At 48.9% G+C, this 15,384-nt stretch overlaps 1 protein-coding gene across 1 annotated transcript in view; it reads left to right on the plus strand.

Moving 5' to 3' along the window:
- Positions 1-15,384, plus strand: part of LOC142563602 (uncharacterized) — a 245,837-nt gene that overhangs the window by 199,823 nt on the left and 30,630 nt on the right. Inside the window, exon 2 of the mRNA XM_075674180.1 lies at positions 10,576-10,765. Within this exon, the coding sequence (XP_075530295.1) occupies positions 10,576-10,765 (190 nt within the window). The remainder of the gene's footprint in view (positions 1-10,575; positions 10,766-15,384) is intronic.

Consider the following 15,384-nt stretch of genomic DNA (forward strand, 5'->3'; position numbering starts at 1 on the left):
TGCCGCTGCCGTCGACGCCTGCCTTTAATCTTGCGATCCACAGGCCGGGTCTTTTTTGGTAAGTGCTGCACCTAAAGATGCTGCGCGAACTTCTCTCGCCCCCGGTCAGACTAAATTCGTGCAGCGTTCGGATTTGCAGTGTAGACACCCTCCGCAGAAGTCGGTCCTTTCATGCGCTTACCCGACTATCTAATGTGTCGTATGCGTAACACAATAGGTGTTGTGTTTCGTAAGTAAGAAAACGCATGCTGAGGCTTTCATTTCCTACTTGCTCAGAAGCTGCCCACTTGAACGCAATTCCAAATGACGTTACGGAATTGGCCGAACATATTAACATTTCCTTTTTGTCACAGTTCATCTTTCCTACATGTTTCTTGGGTTTACAAATCAAATATTCGCTCTTCGATTCGAAATTATCTCCTTTCAAACGCGTCTGGAGGAATTTTCCGTTCTGCCTTTGACTGATTACTGGAGCCATGAACGCCAGTGGCAAAACTGGTAGTGACATCTTGCGACACTTCGTCCAACTACAACGTGTCTGACTTTTTTTTTGTCTCGCCTGAGTGTTATCTCTAAAGGAAAATCACGAAAGGACTGCACGTTAACGATTACGTCACCATCAACATTTTGCAACAGCAGTTAAGAATGAGGTAGGCCATTATAGTACTAGCGCTGTGTGTCCTCAGGTTAAACTCCGTGTAACAATATGTTGCCACCGGCGCTCTTCCTGTGCATCTCTCCGGTATTCCCATATAGCTTGCGGATTACCGGGTGAGCGGAGGCGTAAACGTGAGCGACCGGACTGCTGATGCCACCTGGCGATGCAGAGCTCAACCAAACACAGAGTTACTATTGCAGTTACCAAGTGTACTACACTTCGCTACTGGTGTAAATTCTCGGCGGCGACGTAATCGGGAATACATTGCCGCCTTAAATGGCTTTAATGCGTTAGCTTTAGGCCTCTCAAAGTGGACAAAAAAGTAAACGTGTGTGAAGTGTGGGAATCCGGTCAAGTGGTAGGAGTTGAAAAGAGATGGACTTGCACTTCACTCCTCGAAGAGACAGAACATGTGTCGAGTGAGCTCCTGGACAACACTTTGGTTTATAACTTGGTTTAAATCGTCGTATAAATTGTACCGCGGAGCCTCGGAAGAGTCGTCACGAACGCTAACGCATTTCTTTAGCATTTACTGTTAGATCGCGACTGATTTCTTTTTTTTTTTGACAGGAACACTCGAGGAACACACTAAAACGTATCTTCGAAGCACTGCGGTTGGCCGAAACGTCACGAGATGTCGCTACCAGCGTCCGCTAACCCGGTATTACGCAAACCCCCATTGCGCATACCGGGATACCGGACACGGTAAAACTCCCTGCTCTCTATTGCCATGGCAACGCCGTTCCGCACGCCACCGCGCCTCCACGAGCAGCACATCTACGTTACACTAGGCACGTGCGTTGCCGCGCACTGCACACATCTCGGGTGGCAAGTGTGCGCGACAGAGTGCAACATTGCCTTGTCCTCGACCGGCCGCTTGCGTCCGGCGCCGTTCCAGGCCCAGAAGAAGCAGCGCCAGGTGCGGTCTCCCCAACAGCCCCGTGCTCAAGCGCGTTCATTGTCAGGCGCGCTCCACTATTCTTTCTTTCTTTCTTTTTTTCCCATCAACCGGGAGAGTTCTCGGCGGAGCACGGCCGCCTGCTTCGTCTTCTTCCCAGGACCTTTTCTTGGCCGCTAGCGCGTCGTGCGGGCCGAGACGGCGCAACAATGTCCCATTGTTGTCTGGACGATGGACGCGCGCAGTTTGCCGCCGGCGATGTGGCGGCGATGTGGCCGCGATGCTTTGGCCACGAGCGATGCGAGCACTGTCCGGCGCTTTTCGTTCGTTCGTTGCCTTCGTTTGCATCCATTCTCTGCGGTGGATGTGAGCGCGTTCTCTCGGCAGCATAGAGCGCGCACTCGACCTCTTATCAGGGCCGTGGCGCTCTATTACTGGGCGTGAGATTTTCGACCTTAATTGTTGCGTTTTGCGCTCCTGCGCTATAAGAAGGTCCTGGATCTCGAAACCGCGAAAAGAAAGAATGAAAAGGAAAGCAAGAAAAAATAATGGCAAGCCTGTACAGTGTCTTGAATAACTTACGATAAATATTAGGCGGAACACATCCCTGACGATGTTTATGTAGGAGAAGATGTCTTGGTTTTGAAGAACGGTGCATTGAAACACAACGCATGGTATGTAGTACAATGTCCGGGACTTTATTGATTTACGTATTGCAATGTCCATGGTTTCGGGTGTTTCTTTTTCTCTCTCTCTCTCTCTTGTTCCGAAGTTATCTGGATCTCCCAAGGGGGGGAGGGGTCATTCACAATTAAGCGAAATGACCTTTTGCAATCTCTTTAATGCACGTCCGATGACGTCACTTCCCTCTTTCTGATTAGTTTATACTACAGAGTATCTTTTTTTCCCAGTTAAGTACGAAACGCAGCTGCTCTTGCTATGGCCGAAAATTTCCGTGCTGACGTTTTCCGCGGGTTTAAGTCGCTTGCTGCTACGCGCATGGGTCATAAATCGCGGGTCGGAGTTATGAACGCCTATAGCGCACAACCTTCAGTCGAAAGCCGCAGTCGAGTGGGGCTGATTAGATATTCACGAGAGTTAAGGGAGGGGAAATGTTGTAAGATGTGCAGTCTGAATTGAACGCCATGTAAGCCGACACGTGATTATATTACGTCAGTATGCACCTGCGCAGTATTATAAAGAAGTAAGTGCGCCGGGCGTTGTTTCATCATCATCATAATCATCATCATCATCAGCCTGGCTACGCCCACTGCAGGGCAAAGGCCTCTCCCATACTTCTCCAACTACCCCTGTCCTGTGCTGATTGTGGCCATGTTGTCCCTGTAAACTTCTTAATCTCATCCGCCCATCTAACTTTCTGCCGCCCCCTGCTACGCTTCCCTTCCCTTGGAATTCAGTCCGTAACCCTTAATGAACATCGGTTATCTTCTGGACATGTAATGAGGAGGGAAGATGGTCTGATAGTGGTTAAAAGGCGCAATAGATCAAAATACTTGGTAATGGCTTTCCTACAGCTAATTTCGCCTTCGTTTTTCGGGATCTGCGTAGGTCGCGATGTCATGACGCGGATGGTTGTCACGTGGGGGCAGTGAATTGTGGCGGTCTGGCACTTGCTCCTGCTCGCTCGCTCTTATGCGGCTATGCTGCTTACATCAGGCCGTACCAGCACAGCAAGCTGTCGAAAGTTCCAGAGGGAAGAATATTGCCTTTCAATGAAATTTTTGATCGGAAATATCGGTTCATTGTTGTTTACTTCCTGAGTGGAATGTTTACTTTCCCTATTTGCCTCGCAACTCAGTTTCTCTCCGTTGGGGCGACGCTGATAGCAAAGCAGTGTCATGCCTATCACCTCTCTCTCTCTCTCTCTCTCTCTCTTTCTTCCTTTCTTATTTCGGCGGCGCGCGATGGTAACCTTTCGTGGCTGGTGCCAGGCAATTGCCGAGGGCAAATATATCCCAGAGAGACGGGCGGGGACGCCTTAACTAGTGTCAATCACAACCATCCCTTGCCTTTTCTTAGAAAGCGAGGCCAGCAATCTAGACCAAACTGGACCAACTCGCTCAAACAAAAGCTCAACTACGAGCCGCGACGAATAAGGCGCACCACAACGGAACTGTGACAACCGTCCCAAACTTCAGCTTTTCTTCCAACAAACGACCCCGACGTAACAGAGGAAGTCGCGGTCGCTTCGCGCGCGCCTACGTCACAACTTCGGGGCATTCCCGGCCCCTGCCGCCGAGAGACCGTTATTTTCATCCCGATGTATAAGATCGCTCTCGGAAAATGGAGACATTGTGAACAGTGCCATATTGCTCTTGGCCTTTCTCTCTCTCTCTCTCTCTCTCTCTCTCTCTCATTTTTCCCCTCGCGATGCGGTGTCAAACTCCGCACCTGCGGGCAAGTGCGCAGCAGCGGCTGCTTCGTTTTTTTTTTCTCTTTCTTGTTTTGCTGGATACGCTCGCGTTTTGTTGTGTCCTTCTCTGATTTCCTTTTTTTTTTTAAAGGGCGAACGGTTTGGAAAGACGAGCGCGAGATCGTACAAATGCCGCCTCGCGAAAGCATTGGAACTCGTGGACTTGAGGATGTCGGCAGTGACGTATACACCGTCTCCGGAGAAAGGGAAGTGGCTGGACAGCCAACCGAAAGCAGACGATGAAGTGTACTTGTCAAACTTTGCTTTCGCCAGACGAGAGAGTGTTTTCTTTTCCTTCTTCTTTTTTCGGGCGTCTAGAGTTACGGGCGCTTCGGCTTGGCTTTCGACAGCTTGCGATATATACACGTGCCATTTTCAATGTTTTTTCGACCCGACACGGTGTTTCTTTCCTGCTCCATTTATTTATTAATTAATTTATTTTATTCATTCGTTTGTTTGTTTGTTTGTTTGTTTGTTTGTTTGTTTGTTTGTTTGTTTGTTTGTTTGTTTGTTTGTTTGTTTGTTTGTTTGTTTGTTTGTTTGTTTGTTTGTTTGTTTGTAATACCTCATAGGCCCTTGCGGGCACGGATGCGCTTCATGTGCAGTCGACATCCAAAATTTTTTAGTAACTGTGGGTTCTGAGGAAGCGTCGAATTTCCTAGGCAGTTCGTGCATTATCAGTTTGTAGCAGTAGATTCTGACGGTCTATAGACAACTCAGTAGAGGTTATATGCAGACCTGCACTAAAGAATATCGATAAAATTGTAAGGTAATACTAAAAGAATCTACAGAGACTCTATATAAATTTTTGTAGATACATTCAATACACGATAATCGAGAAGAAAAAAAGACTGCGAGACCATAAGTACTCAGACTGTCTGTAGACCAGTCTATGGGGTTTGTCTGCCTGCAATATTATACAGAAATCGCAATACATAAGCCCTTAGATTGCTCATAACTTGATTATAATGTTTGTCTATACGTACAGTATATAAAATGAGTTTATAGACACTTTACTAACCTTATAGACAAATGTCAATGGAATGTCTATAGATTGTTTAACGAGATTTTTACTAGGGAATTAGCCGCAGAAACCGTACAACGTGACTCTGTTGTTCGCATGTTCATTTCACAGGCTACAATTCTGAATGCAACACTAGAAGTATTCGGCTCTTTCTCGGACACAGATACAGGTACGACCGGCTCAGGTGGGCGCCGAGACCTCCAGTTCATCGGGTGGCTGGCGCGTCCTGTGCTTAACTGTGTAACCGGGATGTTAGATGACTGCAAACGGCTGAATTTGCCTTGCGAACAACCGGTTCGTCCTGAATACACGACGTTGCTTTCTTCTTGATTCGCCCCCCCCCCCACACGCCCCCGGAGCTCCAAACGTTCGACTTGCCCCTCGATAACGCGGGCTGGGGAGTAAGGCTAGATTTTAGGGTCTCCCTGACATATAAAGGACAGCATTTCACTGTAGCCATGAAAAGAAAAAGAATTTGCTTCAAAGTCATTAATGGCGTACAAAGTACATCTGGGGGTGCCCCTGCTGCGTTCGCAGCCAGCGCAAGTAACTCAAAGGGGTTATAGTCGGAACGCTTCGGGAGTGCGAAGGCCACTTTGAGAAATGTCATTGCGCACTCATCAAACAAAAAGTCGACGCAGTGTGAACATTTTGCATGTACATACATCATACCACTGGCGCGACTTGTCAAGAAGTGTATAAGCTCACTGCGGCTGATTAGCAAAAGAAAAAGAAATCTGTATCGCGTATGAAGTTCGAAATTGTGTTTGTACTGAATTTCTATACGTGATCCGCTGGTCTACATTGCGTTTGACCTTGTTGCGAATCGTGAATCAGGCGCGTCGATTTTTCGCGCTTAGTTTGTCGATCGCTCTGTGGTGCTCTGGTGCTTCGCGTACGTCAGAATGTCGTGGCGACTGATTTCAGGAAGCGCCCGAAGTTTTCCGGAGGCGGGATCGACTGAACCCTTGCGCGTTAGGCAACGACATTTGCGCTCTTGGCCGCGCAAGTGCAACTGCGATACTTTTGGAATTTGGAAACTTAGCGGCGACCCAACACCGACACCGCTTGACCAAAGCACGTTCCGCGTGAATAGGCTTCCAACCAGAACAGTGAATGCAGTCTCGTGCCGAACCGCAACGTAGATCGAGACGGTTCGGTAGGTACACGTGTTTGAACATCGGCGCGACCTCTGTCGCAAGATGCGGCTCGCTCGCACTCCCGACACCTCGCCTTCGTCGCCGTCACGTAATGCGGTGTGCTCGGCGAGACCTTGATCAGCCGGCAGCTTCCTCCCCATTCCAGCTGTACGGCTACGTCGCTCGTATAGCGCCACCTGACGAACGCACAAAGCTTTCCCGTTAGCTTGCACTAAGTCAGAGCACGGACTGCGCGCGAAGCTTTCGCAGTTTTCTTATCAATCACGGGACTTTGCACGCTCGATCGACCGGCTGCATGCTTAACACGGAGACAAGCGTCTCTAACGAAGCCTTTCGTTGAGGAAGGCGGGTCCCCATCGGAAAGCCCTGACACGTACTCGATGCAGACGGCGTCCGTCTGCTTCTTCTTATGCCCGCCGTCTGCAACGGCGTGTACGCCACCGTCGTCTGCTGCTTCTTGTACCTGCCCGTCTGCACGGGCCCCGTCCGTCGTCTGCTAGCTGCCCTCCTTCTTTCTAACACGTTTGCAACGGTGCGACCAGGACGGTACGCCGAGCGGTGATTTTTTTCTTCGTTTTCCTGCGAAACGCCGGCTCGCTTTCCGGAATGCAAGGAGATAGGAGGTTTCAAAGGAAATATCTTTAAAAGCGAAGAATTAAAACATGTTGCGCCATTGCCTTTTCTTCACTATGTGTCGGTTTTCCTAATCTCCCTCATTTTGACGTTTTTTGTCTCGTGTGTTTATCTTTTTCTTTGTGCTGACTTTTTTATTTCTTGTTGCCCTTACTGTCATCGTTATCGACTCTATTCTTTCTTGTTCCCTTCTCTCTCTCTCTCTCTCTCTCTCCTTTTTTGCCAAGTCCAAGTTTTCCTGCGATCACTGGCTGCCGGCTGTGCTTTATGGCTACTTAGCTTTCACTTCGATTACCGTTCCGTTATTTTTTTCTCTTATTCTTTTCTTTTTGTCTCGCTCTCACCGTTCATCTGTCACGATCGCCGGTGTACCGTTAGTAGACACCGACCTAATATCGCACTGTCGTCACGTCTCCTACTACCGGTCTTCTCCGAGAAGTGACGCTGTTCGCATAAAGGTTCGGGTGAGGCTAGCACGTGCCTCGTCCGTGACTTGGACGATGCGAGGGGAGAGGATCCGCCCTTAGAGAATCCTCAGGAAGGTTATCATAGGCAGGCTTTTTGATGCTGCACATCGACCATCCGGTAGGAAACGGTCGACTGCATCTCTGAGCCTCTTCAATGTCGTCATCTGGAAGGACATCGGTGTCACACAGCTATACGTACAATTTTCCATGTCAATGTCCCCAGCTTTTAATTCATTTTGCCCATCGCTAACTGATTTTACCTTTCGTATTATCGCTTGAAATGGGCATTGACACATTAGTTTCGTATAGTTGCGTAATATTCTATGATTGCGATAGCAATTATACGAATACTCCAGGCGCATTTCTGCCGTCGGCGTTACCGTGAGGTTCAGTGTAAAGTACAAGGGCGACAAAGTCGTCGCCGCGTGTCGTATGCTATTTGTGCCAGTGAAAGGGCGCGACGGGGAGCCTGCGATCGCGGCTTAATGTCGCGCACAGATGAAAGCGGGTATGAAGCGCGCCGCCTTCCGTCGCGCGCTATGTCCTGTGGGGAGGGCAGGCAGGGGGCGCGTTCCACTCCTGGCCGCTGTATCGTGAAAGCCATCTGCGACAGGGACAGAGTCTACTGGGCCCCCTGTTCCCGCGGATTAGTTCGCTTTGCTGCGAGAGGCAGCACGAAGGTCGATTCGCTCGCTGCTGCTGCCGCACTTCCTCACTCCAGCGTTTTGACAGCGAGTGTTCACGGTGATCGAGTGACATGTGCTCAGGTTTGCTTGTGCGCGAGTGACACTATGCTTGTTAATTAAGTTAGCATGCCTATGTTTACAAGTTTATACGGGCGATAAAACTACTATCTATACTTCGTAAGGCTGTTCACTAATTTGCTACCGCAATTGATGCTTCACCTTTCTGGCATAAACTGCGACATTTTTTAAAACATAATTTCGTATGTCGGGCAAAACTTGCCAATATCTGTGGATAAGCTTCATCAACAGTGAAAAAAAACTGCACCGTACACGAAATTTGAAATTAAGTTTGTCTTTACCTTGTCATGGCATGAAAGATTGGGTGAACAATAAGACAAATAACAGGTGTTCCTTTGTTAGGAGGTTCGTTCATGCTCTCAGATACATGACATCCTGTTGACGTACAGTTGAATGTCGACTGTGGTATTTAAGAATATAAGCATTGGCATACGAGTGCGGTGTCTTACAAACGTTATTACGGGAAATAAATTGTGAAGGTTCGCCTCCCAGAACTTCACTTAGGATTATGAGGGGTGCTGTTACGGAGGGCTCCGGGATCATTTTGACCAGCTGTGGGAATCTTCAAAGTGCAACCACACCTGCGCACACGGCGTTTTTTGCATTAGGCCCTCATCGAAATGCGGCTGCCGTGACCGGGGATCGAACCCGCAAACTCAACAACAATGGCGCCAAAGCCACAGAGCCACCATGCCAACTCCCGCGACATGAGTGAAAATATTGTTTCGAAGGACTACTTTGCCTTTTATGAACAGACTTATTATGTTGTCTATATTAGTGTCATTTTGAAGCGGTACATCATCTGCCGAGCATCAGCGCATAATGCGTCAAGCTGCTGTCATGGTGCCGGCTCCAATTCTCCCCTCGTGCAGGCTCGAGCGCGACCCCGTACGCGAGCGACGTTATGGCGGCTGTTCTCGAGAACGAGGCCTCAGATTTTTGAGAGCATGCAGGCTCGGTGGCTGGCACGGGCCAAGGTCTGGACTGGAGACGACAACCCGAGGTTCTGCTGTTGCTGCTCCGAGGCTGACGGCCGTTTCCGCTCGCGATGCGACCTAATGACCGCGAGAATGGCATCGAAACAAAAGCGAGAGTAGAGCTTGGGCGGGGGGGGGGGGGGTGGAGGGTGTTGCCTTGAAGAGGGGTCCTCATGCGTCACACTTGCTTGCTGGGTGACTTGAGAAAGACGCCGCGCTATAGCTGCAAGCCTGTCGCTCCCCATGGAACTGCTGGTGGCGAACAAACGCCGCTTATAAGTGTATTCAAGAAGTCTATATTCTTTACGTTCACGAACTTGTATAGGCAGTCTAGCAACACTAACGGAAAAGCAAACCAACAAGCGACAACGGCACGCTATAATGAAAGGGGGGGGGGGGGTATACTAAAATTCGAGTAACGTGTGAGGTTCTGTTCATCAGCCATCGCCTGCACATGCGACACCGATATAGCGCCATTCGTTGCTTGACAAAGCGATAGATGGCACTCTGCTGCACGGACGGTGTTTTTTTTTTCTTTTTTACTTAGGTAGGATGTTAGGCAGTATAAAAGCAAGAGCTTCGTGGCGTATAACCCACCACCCCGTTCCAAAGGGGACGTTCATAACATCCATCCATCCGTCCATCCGGTTCCCCGCCTTGCCTTTTCTGCAGCTTCGATTACTTATCTCGTCCGCGGGTCGGCGTATTTGTACAGCGCTCGTGTACTCAATTTCCCCTCTGTCTAGTCCAATGTTCCCGCTCTGAGTTTTCTTTATCAGCGTTCTTTGCTTGCCCGCGCACGTACTAATGGAATACCGGGGACCCGGATGGCGGCAGCATAAAACCCTTAAACTTCGTAAAGTACTGCCACGCTTTGAAGAATGCCGCCTCCTCCTCGCGTGCTCTGGCCAAGCCCGACGCCGCGTCGCTATTGGCCTAGTAGCATCACGTGGGCCCTCGCGACGTGCATCAGCGCCATTTTTGCTCTAGAAGCGTCTACGGAATGGCGAGGAGCGCATGTTGGTGCCGTTGCTACGCACGAGCAGTGTAGGCGGCGCCACGGTCGAGGGGGGAGCGTGAGAGAGACGAGAAACGAGGAGGAGTGAAGGCGGAGGAGGAGAGTGTCGCTACTTTACGAAGTTTAAGGGGTTTTACCGCAGCAAAGCTGGCAGCGATACCTTGCGGCGCTCTATGCTGTCACAATGAGTTAGAGATGTTTTGTGTTACGTTGGCGTTGTCCTTGGACGAAAACAGAAAGGAGAAACAACGTCACGGTGACGATTACGCTACTGTTGACGCTTTGCACCAACAGCTAATTAGAAAAAAAAGATTGGTTACTGCAAGAATAGCTAGCTTTGTGTGCTCTCTGGTTAGACTCCGCGCCCCGAGCTGGCGTTACCAACCAGGTCGTTTACAGTTGTGCATCCTGTAACCAGGTTACTGCGCATTGACTGACTGACTGGATTCATTGATTGAGTGATTGATTGATTGAATGAATTATTTGATTGATTGATTTAGACGTTTGTCTCATCAGGTTCGCATTCTTTCTCTGTTTCGCAGCCCATGGTCGACATCAGCTCCGAATCGGACTGGTCCACCATACTGGACAACCCCATCATCCTGCACGACCGCATGATGTCCGACGCAGTTCAGTCGCCACGCATCCAGTCAGAGCACTCTTACTCCATGACGTCCAGCGACGAAGGGCCCGACTCACCGCTCTCCATAACGCCGCACATCAAAATCGAAGGTGAGAGCGCGTTTTCGCTGCTGCTGCTGGTGTTGCGGCTATCTGCAAACACCATTGCGTTCGAGTGCGCAGTGCCATGGGGTGTGTACTGTCTGCGTTAAATATCCGCATTGCACTTTACTAGTATTAATGTTGCATGTTAAATGATGCAAAACTGAGGAAAATAAGCCACCGAAGGGCCTGCTATCCCACAGACATCAAAAATATACCCAAGTCATTAAGCAATGCAAAGAAACAACACAACAGAAACAAAACATTGACAAACAAATCAAGAAGACAAAATCAGTATGGAAGAAAGCAGAATGGCATAGTCGGAAAGCACGACACATCTGCAACACTGTAACGTGCAATCACAACTCAGGTTTCTAGCACTTCTGTGCAGTAAGTTCATGTAAGGCTGTCAGTACACGAGAAACCAAACAAAAAGAAACGCTGAGCTTTCTACACAAGCTAGAACAATAGTTCACCGTTATACGAATAATAAGTTCAGTCAGTGATATTACACTCTAGAGATAACGCAAGATATTAATGCATATTCACATGAACACGTACCAAGTGAGACATTCAGCAAACCAATACACGATCACCCCATTGTTAAGTTCATTACATACTCCGTAATCGGCAATGTTACCAAAATTGAGAATGTGTAAACATTAAGGGGATCATGCAATGCTTTTTAAGACCACCAATTTGTTGTAGGTATGGTTTAGCATGTCGAACAAGAATAAACGGAATCATGATACTTAACGCACACAGTCCAAGTTACCGATTGCTGAAACTTCCAAGGTACAAACGATGTAGGAATTGCTGCTAGCCCGTGGTGAAAGTTTGCGTGAAAGAAAAGGAGACAGCAATTCCGTTGAGCGCGTCTTGAGTTCCTGGAAGGGAGTGGCGATAGTGTCCGTTGCCGAAACTCAAACCCTGCATGCCCATAGTTTCCTCATATTTTAACCGGATGCCCCACAAAAAGAAACTTCGTTAAATCGGGTGGGGCGTTGAGGGCACTTGGTTACTTCGAGGTCTTGAGCGCACTCGGCTAATTGTGTCGAGAAGTCGTAAGCGCTTCGTTAAATCTAGAATTTGTTAATATTCGGTTTCTCAAATTCGGGGCTTGGGTGTACTTGCGTTTGCTGATCTCGTCCTGGCGTTCCTTTCTATGTGAATGGTTTGTTAGCGCTATTAGACGTCTCCGGATCTCTTACGATGAGAGACAGCCGATCCAAATCTCAATGCAAGCTTTTGTAACAGCGCCGCGGACAACGAGCCTCCATATAGAGTTTTCTTCCGCCAAGATGTGATGCCAGCTTCCCCTTCACTGGCGAAGTTTGACGCACAGGTGAAGAGTGTTTTCCTCGTTTCGGCCACTTCAACTGCCGGCCCCCTTGTGGGCCAACTTTACCTGGTCACGCTCCAAAAAGCAATGGCGCGCTGCGCAATTACTCAGTGGCTTGCTCTCGGATATCGGAGCTTGGTGCGATGCGCGCTCTTCAAAAAAAAAGGAAAGAAAACGAAGAAAATGGTACTAATAAAATAAAAAAGCGAGGAAAACCTCACAAGACCGGCCTCAAAACGTCCCGCGCCCTGCTATCTACTGACCAGCACGTGCTTCTCTGCCGCATATCCTTGAAATACCCTGTGTATAGCATCGTACAACCGGTGGCCAGCTCCCCAAGGAATATGTAAAACATGTCGCTTCGCTGCAGATCTTGGGAGCTGATGGTCAGAATAACGCGCGTGCCGCAATGAGCAGATGTATGCGTTGAACATGATACTCACGCTTCCTTGGTGCTTTGTGTCGTTCAAGAATTACATGTAACCGTTCTCCTCCTTTCTTTTCGCTTCTTTTCTTGAATGTTTCTTTCGTTTTCTTTTCGTCTTTTCTTTTTTCCTGCGGCGCGCCTGCGAACGTGAACACTGTATCAATAGCTGCATCACGTGTTAGTGGGCTTAAGAAGCCGGGAGGATAAATCCATATTGCATATGCGTCGACTATGTGCGCGGAGTGCGAACCACGCTATATACGTCGGTTCGGATAGATTACGCCGTTCTCGGTCTTTGAGTGCGTGAAGAAAAAGAAAAATGGGGCACGTTGATTGGCTCGTTCTATTTGGCGGCAAGGCTTCGGGTAGACGCGTGATGCGCGTATTTTTATTTTGTTCTTTTTTTGTGTGTGTGCTGCCGCTTCGAGCTCTTCTTCCTCGGCTCCCCTTGTATGCGTGCGCCTGCATATAGGTCTTTCCACTTTTAGCGCTCGGTGATGATCGTCCTGCCCTCTAGAAGCGCCCGCGCGAACTTTGACCCCTCCCCCCCCCCCTTCGCAGAGATTGGTGCGGATAGTGAAGAGAGAAAAACAAAAAACAAACGAAGGAATAGCGGTATAAGGAAACGGTGACGTACGAGTACGCGCACTTCCGCATGAATTATGCTGATGCAGGTCTCAAGGTCACCAACATCCGCACCGCCCCCTGTGCTTCCCCGCCTCTCCGCACCGGCGCCAAACTTTCGTCTTTCTTTGACCGCGACGGGCATCATTTTCCAGCTCCGGTCGCGAGGCGGCGCTGCGCGTCACGCCGCGCGAGCGCCGCTTCGCGGTCGTGTCACGAACTGCGGTCTGATTCGGCCAATTAGCGCTATTTGCCTAAGTTTTAGCCGTTATTGATATGCGTTTGCCGGCGTCCCTGCCACCCTTGCGGGGGGGGGGGGGGGGGCGTAGGTTATCTGGCCGAGCAAGCGGGAGTAGCAGAGCGAGGCAATTAGTATTCAAGGAACAGCGCAGCGACGTCGAGAAGCAGTCTCTGCGTACCTGCAGCGCGCACGTTTCCAGGTCGCCTGCCGGATTCGGCTCCAACTAAAATTGCGCTTACTGTTTTTTTTTAATGACGCAAGGGAGAAGAAATTAAAGGCACGAAATCGTTCACTTTAACTTTGAGAGGTGTAGCTCCTTTTGCAGAAGTATGAAATCAGTGGTCATGAAGTCAACGAGTGTTTAGTCTACGAAAGTTAAATCGGCAAATTCTAAGTGATTTATCACGAAATCGGCGAGTGTCAGCCGTCACTAACGCAACGAACACCAAATCTGCAAAGACGAAACCAGGGGAGGTATTTGGTAGGAGTCCACCCGGTGGACATGTCCATTTCGTCTGCTGCTGAAGTGCTGATTGGCTGTGGTGCCTGGTGGCTGTGGATGCACAGCCCAGCCCAACCAATTAGAGCTTCAACAGCAGACGAAATAGACACGTCTACTACGTGAACTCTTACAGAAAGCTTCCCCCTCCCGTTCCCCCTTGACGAAGCGGCCTCCTAACGGGTGCTCTCTTTTTTTCGTTTCTTTCTTTTCTCACTTATGGCAAATAAGCAATTCCGAAAAATTCAACATTATTCGTGTTCGGGGAATGGGCGAGCAGGATAGCTAGGTATGTGTATTTTTTCTTAGCTCCGGACGTGTAACAGAGATCTCCTCGCGTGACCTCCTTGGCCAGCTTGAAGCGTGAGTCAGTTGTCCACCTGGCGGAAGCCAGCGACACTTTCTAGAGGACCCAGTGACTTCTTTCCCGGCGCTGACTGCGCTTCTTCTGACAGGTCTGCCGCAAAAGGCTGCAAATTATTCATGCTTGGCTGGCGGACCAGTGCCTACTTGTCACGTACGGAGTCACTGACAAGAAACTGTCCAGGATGTACAGACTTTTTTAAATGGCGTTTGTAGTTCGTTCGTCTCCTTCTTTTTGTACTTTATATTGTTAAGGTGTCACTGCTCTGGGTGTTACTGCCTGTGAATGGCTTACACTAGTTTTTCTTGCGAATGACGCTTGCCTGGGCAGGTAGTTTTCCTGTATAGTAGCGTAATTTGAGTAAAGCTTGTAGGTCTTCTTTCTTAAGTGTTCGAAGTAAAACAATAAACACTTATACACATTAGTCTGCAAAGCAAACGAAAGGGCACATGTTCGCCAATCATGCGGACCCTATAGATATGTCTCAGAAATTGTCCGCAGGCTTTCGCCAGACTGCCTGAATTGTCTGGTTGTTTGAAGGGCTCGGTGAGTTTCAATGTCCTAGTGAGACCGGCTCGTCGGTCGGTTTGATCGTTAGCTCTGACCACGAGAACCACCTATGTGACACGACAGCGCAAGGGAAAAGCGTAAAGTTATATGTTCAATATTCATGGACAATACACAATTGTAACACAAAGATCGTCTACATGCTTTCTCTACACTGTCCAAATAATGTTTCTGTGTGTTTGGAGGACTCTATTGTTTTTGCTCTCCTGGTGACACCAGCGTGTCAGGTGGTTTCTTCGGTCGCTTGCTCCCTAGATCGAAGAGTCCTCAGAGACGGAACACCTCACGGAGAGATGTAATGTGTAAGGCTATATTTCTGCTGTTCATAGTCAGTTCGTAGACATCACAGAAAATTGTGTTCTGGCCTTCCCCACTCCCTCTATTTTTTCTGGGTGTTAGTAATCCTCGAGTCATTTCAATCCCCGGGTGAGACCAGCTCGTCGGTCGTCTTGTGCGGTTGCATGGTCCACTGAAGTGTGCTCTGAAATACGTACGATACCAAACGAGAAAAACAAGATATTTATAACTATACGTTCATTATTGAGAGACATTCTATAGACATAA

The sequence above is a fragment of the Dermacentor variabilis genome, chromosome 11 (assembly GCF_050947875.1).
Source record: "Dermacentor variabilis isolate Ectoservices chromosome 11, ASM5094787v1, whole genome shotgun sequence".
Taxonomy (NCBI): Eukaryota; Metazoa; Arthropoda; class Arachnida; order Ixodida; family Ixodidae; genus Dermacentor; species Dermacentor variabilis.